This window comes from Canis lupus, chromosome 20 (genome assembly GCF_011100685.1).
Source record: "Canis lupus familiaris isolate Mischka breed German Shepherd chromosome 20, alternate assembly UU_Cfam_GSD_1.0, whole genome shotgun sequence".
NCBI classification, from domain to species: Eukaryota; Metazoa; Chordata; class Mammalia; order Carnivora; family Canidae; genus Canis; species Canis lupus.
In genome coordinates, this window is record NC_049241.1 from 153,866 (window position 1) to 163,715 (window position 9,850).

Consider the following 9,850-nt stretch of genomic DNA (forward strand, 5'->3'; position numbering starts at 1 on the left):
AAAAAGATTAACTCTAACTGGATTAAAGATCTAAATGTGAGACAAGAATCCATCAAGTTCCTAGAGGATAACACAGGCAACACCATTTTTGAACTTGGCCACAGCAACGTCCTGCAAGATACATCTATGAAGGCAAGGGAACAAAAGCAATAATGAACTATTGGGACTTCATCAAGATAAAGAGCTTCTGCACAGCAAAAGAAACAGTCTACAAAACTACAAGACAACCTACAGAATGGGAGAAGATATTTGCAAATGACATATTAGTTAATGGGCTAGTATCCAAGATTGATAGAGAACTTATCAAGCTTAATGCCAAGGAACAAAAAATCTAATCATGAAATGGGCAGAGGACAAAAACAGACAAATCTACAAAGAAGACATACTCATGGTCAACAAGCATATGAGAACATGCTCCACATCACATGCCATTGGGTAAATACAAATCAAAACTACAATGAGATACTACCACATGCCAGTGAGATTGGCGAAACTAACAAGGCAGGACACAGCAAACTTTGGAGAGGATGTGGGGAAAGGGGAAACATCTTGCACTGTTGGTGGAAATGTGAACTGGTAGCCACTCTGGGAAAATGTGTGGAGGTTCCTCAAGAAACTAAAACTAGACCTACCTTACAAGCCAGCAACTCCACTGCTGGGTATTTACCCTAAAGACACAGATGTAGTGAAACACCATGATTTTGATGGAATCTTGTCTCACATTTAGATCTTTCATCCATTTTGAGTTTATCTTTGTGTATGGTGAAAGACAGTGGTCTAGTTTCATTCTTCTGCCACCTGCACTCCAGTGTTCATACCAGCAATATCCACAACAGGAAAACTGTATAGGAGCCACGATTTCCTTCGACACACGAATGGGTAAGGAAGATGTGGTCTAAATATACAATGGAATATTAGCCATCAGAAAGGACAAACACCAGCATTTGCTTCGATGTGGATGGAACTGGAGGGCATGATGCTGACTGAAGTCAGTCAATGGGAGAAAGGCAATCATCATATGCTTCCACTCATGTGTGAAAAATAAGCAATAGTGAAAAGGGTTATCAAGAAAGGAGGGGAACTGAGAGGAAAAAGTAGAGAGGGAGAGAAACCATGAGAGACTCCTAACTCTGGGAAATGAACAAAGGGTTGCAGAAGGGGAGGTGCGTGGGGCAATGGGATGACTGCATGATGGCCACTAAGGAGGGCACTCGAAGGAATGAGCACTGTGTGTTAAACTATATGTTGGCAAATGGAATTTAAATGCAGTAATCATGATTAAAATCCAGAAACAGTCTTTCAGGGAGATAGCGATAATGCTCTATGTCCAAAAAGTAGCTAAGGTCAGTGAATTGCACCGGACACATTGGTTACTAGTAAAGTGAACTGAATGTACCCATTGTCTGAGTAAATGTAAATTTGGGCATGTGAATTCACAGGGAAAGATGGGTCCCCTGGCTGCCTCAGTCAAGGAGGCATGCAACTCTTGATCTCAGGGTCCTCACATTGAACATACAACCTAGTTTTTAAACGTTCTTTTCAAACACAGAGAAGTGTGTCCCAGCATGTTTATTCCTGTGTCTTAAGGACATGAGACTTAGAGAGAATCCTCCATGTCAACCAAGTGAGAAAATCTCCACAGTACCTTGATCTGGGTCATCTGTACCTTGTACCCGTGTGTGGCCAGAAGTGGACTTTCGCCAATGGTCAGAAGGGGGGCCAGAAGTTGATATTTCTGGACTAGGGTTGCCCATTTCTTCCTGAATCTCGCAAACAAGATCCTGGGAAATACATAACGATACAGAGCACGGTTGGCAACTTGCTGACAGAAGACCATAGGGAACTTTGTCAGAGTGCAATCTTCTTTCCTTCTTCATCAGCTGCCTGGCAGAGACTCCTGAATTACAGTTGACCTTAGAAAGATGTTACAGATTGGCCTGGACTTCCACAGCCCACAGACTGGGTTGGTGGACAGGTACCTTCTCTGGCTGATACATTCTAGACACGCAGCACAGTGACCACACCTATTGGCCCGGGTTCCCATACCACTTAGCAGGTACACATAGCTGAGAGAGTTATGGGGACCCCTCAGTGCCTCAGATCCCTGTTCTGCAAAGTGGAAATGTTATCCAGGTCTACAAATTGCTGTTCAATGTGTTAAGTTAGGAGGCTAAGAGCACTTTCCTACCAGGAAAGCCTTAAGGGAAGGAAAGGACTGATGCTTCACAATTGCTCTATAGCTGTTCAGCTACTGAATGCCTAGAGAATGAGCTCCACACATGGTAGTGGCTGCTTCCAGAGAGGGGACATGGCTGGCTCCACAGCAGGGGGGATGGAGGCTGACTCCTCAGCCTTTACATGGCAATGTCACAGAAGGGCTCATAGATAATATGTATCGTCGGCTCCTGTGATCCCCCCTTCAGCCCGCCCGGAGAGGTCAGAGAAGGGGCTTCAACCCATCGTTTACAGTGTAGGCTTTGGAAATGTAGAGAGATTAAGTGAATGCCCAGAGGTGGCTACAATGATGAGTGTTAGATCCCAGACAGGAATGTAGTTGTTCCCTGGGAGAGAGATCTGAAATACTCTGTATTTTCACAAATCCTCCTGCCCCACAATTGCCGAGGGATACAGTGCATGCCCTGGAGTAGGTGCCTGGGCCAGGAAAAGAGCTGGAAACCTAGCTCAGCCTCCTGATCCTGTGTTTCATCCCTGACAGAAGATAGGATGGTTTCCTCCAAACCAAGCCCATGTGAGGTTCAGGGAAATCCAACAGTGGCCATCCTCCCCAGCATCTTCCAAGCGTCTGCTTCCTCTCCCTGGGCCTTTCAATGACCAGGTGACCACACCCAATGACCAGTGGTCTCTTCAGCCCTCAAGCTGACTCCAAACCCATGACATCCCAAACCAACTGTTATATGATGGCTCTGCCCAGAATTAGCTTCTCTTCAACTCACCAACTCTAGATGAACAGTTCCAGTGTGCTCATGGGAAGGGGGACGTCTGGGCTAGGGCTTTAGTTGTTGAAAGATTAATTCTGTGCTGTTCAGCGTCTCACTACTGATGTGAGTGACTGAGCAGTGTGGACTAAGGCCTGGCTGACAGCGCGTGTGGCTGCACTGGCTGCTTTTGTGCCTTCCTGCTCCCATTCTCCCGTGGATCCAGTCTGTGCTCTGGGATCTCTCCTCATCCTTCTCTAGACCCAGCATTGGGAGGCAGCAGGGGCTTCCCTGCATACCCACCAAAACCAAAGCCTGCGGGAGCCCACCTCTGGTCTCTCTTTAGAAAACAACAGCCAGACCATCTGCTTCTCAGTGGCCTGATACAAGAATGAACATTGTAAAGTAACAGCACAATATTAGAAAACACCTTTCTATAACCCTGTAGACGAATTGGAGAGTGGAAATGCAAAAGAGCACGTGAATATGATTTCAGTAAAAGTTATCCAGCCCGGGGGGGAAGGAACAGTCTTAAGAAAAGTAATGTGAACATACCTGTAGAAAAACAATTCAGATTTCCCATCATGAGGAGCATCTCAGCTATCACCACTTGGCTGTTGCTCAGCTCAGAGAGTGACAGTTGGGATAGAATGCAAAGTGTGCATCATCATATCCCCATGGCGATTGGTCATCAAGGGCCTTCAGAGTGAACGTGCCTCTGCACGCTGTGGGTCCAACTGCTGCTGTTTAGAAGAGTGTCTGTTTACATGGGCACGTGTGGCATTTACGAGGACATATGTGTTTCAAGTTATATCAGAAAACAGAAAACAAAAAAGAAAACAGTGCCTGCCTAATGCAGGTGGCAGAAAAAATTTCAGCGTGAAAAGTGCAAAGCGAGCATGTTCAAAAAAGAGAAGCTCCATCCTTGATTTGAAATACCATCTCCCCCCACTTTGACTATTCCTGAGCTTCCTCAATTTTAGGAAACTCCAGGTCAACCTCTCCAGGAGAGGGAGGGGGCAAGAGGGCAGAAGAGGAGGGGCCTCAACTCACCTGATCCCACCCACTTACCTAGATGACTTTCAAAATACCCTACACACCTACGAATTTGACCTGAGACTTAGAGAGAATAGCTGGAATGCTACACAGAGAAACATTTTTGCTGCTAACAAGGTAGGAAAGTCTAGTATCCAAGATCTATAAAGAACTTACTAAACTCAACACCAAAGAAACAATCCAATCATGAAATGGGCAAAAGACATCAAGAGAAATCTCACGAGGAAGACATAGACATGGCCAACACGCACATGAGAAAATGCTCCGCATCACGTGCCGTCAGGGAAATTCAAATCAAAACCGCAATGAGATACCACCTCACACCAGTGAGAATGGGGAAGATTAACAAGGCAGGACACAACAAATGTTGGAGAGGATGTGGAGAAAAGGGAACCCTCTTGTGAACTGTTGGTGGGAATGTGTTGGTGGGAATGTGAACTGTTGGTGGGAATGTGAACTGGTGCAGCCACTCTGGAAAACTGTGTGGAGGTTCCTCAAAGAGTTAAAAATAGACCTGCCCTACGACCCAGCAATTGCACTGCTGGGGATTTGCGCCCAAGATACAGATGCAATGAAACGCCGGGACACCTGCACCCCGATGTTTCTAGCAGCAATGTCCACAATAGCCTAACTGTGGAAGGAGCCTCAGTGCCCATCGAAAGATGAATGGATAAAGAAGATGTGGTTTATGTATACAATGGAATATCATTCAGCCATTAGAAACGACAAATACTCACCATTTGCTTTGACGTGGATGGTACTGGAGGGTATTATGCTGAGTGAAGTAAGTCAATCGGAGAAGGACAAACGTTATATGATCTCATTCATTTGGGGAATATAAATAATAGTGAAAGGGAATAGAAGGAAAGGGAGAAGAAATGTGTGGGAAATATCAGAAAGGGAGACAGAACATAAAGACCCCTAACTCTGGGAAACGAACTGGGGTGGTGGAAGGGGAGGTGGGCAGGGGGGTAGGGGTGACTGGGTGATGGGCACTGAGGGTGGAACTTGACGGGATAAGCACTGGGTGTCATTCTGTATGTTGGTAAATTGAACACCAATAAAAAATAAATTTATTTAAAAAAAGGAATATTACTCAGCCATTAGAAATGACAAATACCCATCATTTGCTTCAACGTGGATGGAACTGGAGTGTATTATGCTGAGTGAAGTAAGTCGATCAGAGAAGGAAGACATTATATGTTCTCATTCATTTGGGGAATATAAATAATAGTGAAAGGGAATAGAAGGGAAGGGAGAAGAAATGTGTGGGAAATATCAGAAAGAGAGACAGAATATAAAGACTCCTAACTCTGGGAAACGAACTAGGGGTGGTGGAAGGGGAGGAGGGTGGGGGGTGGGTGTGAATGGGTGATGGGCACTGAGGGGGGCACTTGACGGGAAGAGCACTGGATGTTATTCTGTGTGTTGGCAAATTGAATAGCAATTAAAACAAATTTATTTTTTTAAAAAGAGCCACCAGTGCCTTTATAATTGTACTTCTCAAGTTGGATTTCTGACATTTATTTAAATCCTAATTTGGTAACTCTGTGGCAGAGAGAAATGTTTCTTGTCAGTTCTTTGGTGGTGATCTCTTCCTTCTAGGCATTTTGCCCAAGGCAGTGGCTGTTTGATCAGGGTGAATCAAAATGATCAAACAGGACCTATGTAAAATACACCCTAGATGATACTGAAGAGGTCAGAGACAAGAATATTTAAAAAAAAAAAAGAACAGAAACCAATGAAACAAAAGGACCACTAACATGAAAATCAAATTTTAAAACAAAGTAGTCAAAGAAAGGAAAAAAAACAACACAAAAAAAGAAGAAAAGGAAAGGAAGTAGAGAGAAAAAAAAGGGGGGGTCTTGGTGTTGAAGAGGTGGTCGGGGAGACATGATGTGTAGCTGAGGTGTCCTAGAGGGTGATTTTCTTGGTTCTGAGTGTATTTTGTTCTGTATGTTAGAAGATGGATAATCCCAAATGTATATAAACCAGACATAAATAAATAAAGCCCCACCTTTCCCACAAAAATATAAAGAAGATAAAATAAGGGGGACGTCAGAAATGGAAGAGAGAGTATAATCTCACAGAATGAACCAACTCAAAAAAAAAAAAAAAGAACCAACTCAGCATTCCACTTTGTTCTAAGTGTATGTTGATCCTGTTTTGTTTTTTGTTTTTTTTTTTAATTATTATTTATTTATGATAGTCACAGAGAGAGAGAGAGAGAGGCAGAGACATAGGCAGGCTCCATGCTGCAGGAGCCCGATGTGGGATTCGATCCCGGGTCTCCAAGATCGCGCCCTGGGCCAAAGGCAGGCGCCAAACCGCTGCGCCACCAGGGATCCTCTGTTGATCCTGTTTTATAAGGTATGAACTTCCACTATTGTAGAAGAAAATGAGACAGAAAAGAAAAAAATACAAAACAAAACCCCAAAATTTAAGTGAATACCTTGAAGGGATCCAGAAGTGCCAAATATATCTAAGACATGTAATTGTAGAAATATGAAAGTCAAAACAATTTAAAAATAACTGGTAAAATATTGTAGTAAAGGTGGGAAAAGAGAAAAATTATTGGAAACTTGTAGTCTGATATAAAAAGGAGTCGGATTGGAAAAAGAAAAAGAAAAAAAAAAGGACAAAAGGCCCTAGTTCTATATACTAATTTCCCTCAGTCCTGGAGCTTTCCAGCGCTGCTTGGTCAATAACGTTGTTTTTCCCTTGTTCTTCCAGCAGTTCTCCTGGGGGAGGGGTGTGCTGTGCTGATTCTCAGGTGAGTGTGTGCCTGGGTGGACAGGCCCCACCCCTTGCCAGGTGCTGGGCTCAGGATGAGCTATCTCCCTGGGGGCCTTGGTTCCCTAGAGGTCTTGCCTCTCCGAGGCACAAGGTGACAGAAGGAGGAAAAACAATCCCGAGGGCGGCCAGCTGTCCAGCTGTGGAGTCAGCTCCCCGTGAGTCACTGCCTGCAGTGCCCAGTCTGCACTGGCCTAGATGCTCCCGGGGCAGGCGCGGGTGCACTGATCTGCACAGCTTGTGGGGCGCCCAGCAGCAGGATGCTTGTTGCTTTCCTTTATCCTCCCTGCTTCAGCCTGTCCCAGGAGGAACCCAGAATCGCCGGCTTTATCCCCCTGGGCGCCCTGAGCCCGGGGCCCTGTGCTGCTGGACCCACGCTCCCAGGGCCTGCCTCTCCAGAAGAGAACAGGGTCCAGCCCTCTCACCTGGGCCGGCTCCCCTACCTGACTGGCTTCTCCCAAATGCGCGGGAGGGCTGCGGCGCTGCAGCCCTTTCCTGATATGCCTCTGCGGTTTGTGGTGAGCTTTCCCCCGGGGTGCCCCTCCTCTTATAGTGACCCCAGGAATCTGGAGGCTTCACTGCCCCTCCCTCGAATCGGCCTGATTTCCTGGCTAAGCGCTTTTCCATCAGGGAAAACTCAAGCTCAGCTTATTAAAAGCCCTGCTTGTCCAGGGCTGGGCTTTCGTGCCCCAGGGGCTACCACTGCTCTGCTGTAGGCGGCCTACTTGCGGTTCCCCTCGCCCACTGTTTTCCTTTCTTTATTTGTCGGCTTTCCTTTTTTTTTTTTTTCATGACATAAGACATAAAGATTTAATTATCATTAAATTATAATGTACCTGCATTACTTTCTTCCAACAATCTAAACCTTGTTGTTCCATCATTACCAAATGAGAGTTTAATAAATTCATATTTTCAGAAATTAAGAAAGCATCATAAATAGCACATGCTTATAAATGCCCATTTGAAGCAAGTTGTCACAGGGTGCCTGGAACATTTTACCACTCAATTATTTCTATGAGCTTTGAACAGACATATGCAGAGTCCTTCTGGTATACTATATACACAGAAGAACATGGGAAATATATAGGAAAATGCTCTTGGTGTTTATTTCTGAGTGGTGATTTTCTTCTGTTTAGCCCTCAGTGATCACTGAAACACTTGAAAGATGACTTACATTTCACCTTCCCAGAGAACTGTTTATATAAAATTCTGTATCCAAAATTAAGACCTACAAAATTTAAAAAAATAGACTCTTCAGAGCTGGAACAATATTGATACCTACATGCATTTCAGGAAATTAGCCCACTTTAAGAATCATCCCACTGCTTAAACAATTGTATATTGGCCAAAGTAAAAATTCAAATCTCTTTTGATACAATGGATATGGTGCTATCTTGAGGTAAAGGTTGTAGGATTCAGGCACTAGTTCTGTCATTTATTGACCTGTGTTCTGGGGCAAACCATGTCCTCACTGTGGCTTATGATTGTCTGAATAATCTCACTGGATACTATCAAGTTTAACAGCCAACAAAGACTACCCACCTGAATGAAGCTATGGACCTGTGAAGTGTTTTATCTCTATATGCATAACTGGTTCTACTTAGGCACTGAAATATTGAGCTTGAAGGAGTCAGTAACAAGTCCGGTGCCAAATTACACTTTTAAAGGTAATTTAGGCACTCTAATAGAGGTCTTGAGGGGGATTATTTCAAAATAAATAAATAAAAAGATTCTAGTGCATTATACCCTCAACATACTTTGAATTTATGAACATGCTGTGAATCTGGCCATCCGTAAGCAGGGTTAATCATAATATTCTCTCCCTGTCTGATTCATGATAGCACTTCATAAATGTCCAATTTTCAAAAGCTCAGACCCTGGAGGAACAGAAAACAAATAGTGGAGTTAATGTGCAGCAAGAGCAGCACTGCCATTATGCTAGCTTGGCACATCGTTATTCGGAACATGGCATTAGCACCTTGCAAGGAGGCAGGATAGAGGAAACAGGTCCCTCATTATTTCTGAGAGCAGGACTTGAGCACCAGTTTGGAGATTTGAATGCTCCATTATCATCAGTCTATAGCTGGCATTTATGGATCTGTCATCCCACTGGATCATCAACTAATTACATTAATAATCAGATCTCATTTTCTTTTGTCTTTCTAATTTTAACCACACAGTTTTGTCCATGAAGGTCACTTGTTTTATGGCACTGCTATCACAGTCACATCATCATTAATACTTTAGCTAAAATGTTTCTGTGAAGCTGAAGGGCTGGTTCCATGTGAATTTTAATCCATGTGGTTTTTTCTTTTTTTAATTTTTTTATTTATTATTTTTTATTGGAGTTCAATTTGCCAACATATAGTATAACTCCCAGTGCTCATCCCATCAAGCACCCCCTCAGTGCCCATCACCCAGTCACCCCCCACCCCCCTGCCCACCTCCCTTTCCACCACCCCTTGTTCGTCTCCCAAAGTAAGGAGTCTCTCATGTTCTGTGTCCCTCTCTGATATTTCCCACTCATTTTTTCTCCTTCCCCCTTTATTCCCTTTTATTATTTTTTATATTGCCCAAATGAATGAGACCATATAATGTTTGTCCTTCTCCAATTGACTAACTTCACTCAGCATAACACCCTCCAGTTCCATCCACGTTGAAGCAAATGGTGGGTATTTGTCGTTTCTAATGGCTGAGGAATATTCCATTGTATACATAAACCACATCTTCTTTATCCATTCATCTTTCGATGGACACCGAGGCTCCTTCCACAGTTTGGCTGTTGTGGACATTACTGCTAGAAACATCGGGGTGCAGGTGTCCCGGCGTTTCATTGCATCTGTATCTTTGGGGTAAATCCCTAACAGTGCAATTGCTGGGTCGTAGGGCAGGTCTATTTTTAACTCTTTGAGGAACCTCCACACAGTTTTTCAGAGTGGCTGCACCAGGTCACATTCCCACCAACAGTGCAAGCGGGTTCCCCTTTCTCCACATCCTCTCCAACATTTGTTGTGTCCTGCCTTGTTTTTTTTTTATGATAGTCACAGAGAGAGAGAGAGAGAGAG

The 9,850-nt window shown here is 44.0% G+C and overlaps 1 protein-coding gene across 4 annotated transcripts in view; it reads right to left on the reverse strand.

Moving 5' to 3' along the window:
• The window catches only part of LOC102153469, a 30,360-nt gene that overhangs the window by 14,256 nt on the left and 6,254 nt on the right, over positions 1-9,850 (reverse strand). The window contains exons 2-3 of one of the 4 annotated variants that reach the window (XM_038565408.1): positions 8,543-8,662; positions 1,667-1,781 (exon numbers count right to left, since the gene is read on the reverse strand). In XM_038565408.1, coding sequence (XP_038421336.1) covers positions 1,667-1,781; positions 8,543-8,596 — 169 coding nt within the window. In that variant the 5' untranslated portion in view covers positions 8,597-8,662. Of the gene's footprint in view, positions 1-1,645; positions 1,782-3,491; positions 3,646-8,542; positions 8,663-9,850 lie in introns of those variants that run through there. The other 3 variants (XM_038565407.1, XM_038565411.1, XM_038565410.1) reach the window with 3 other exon arrangements.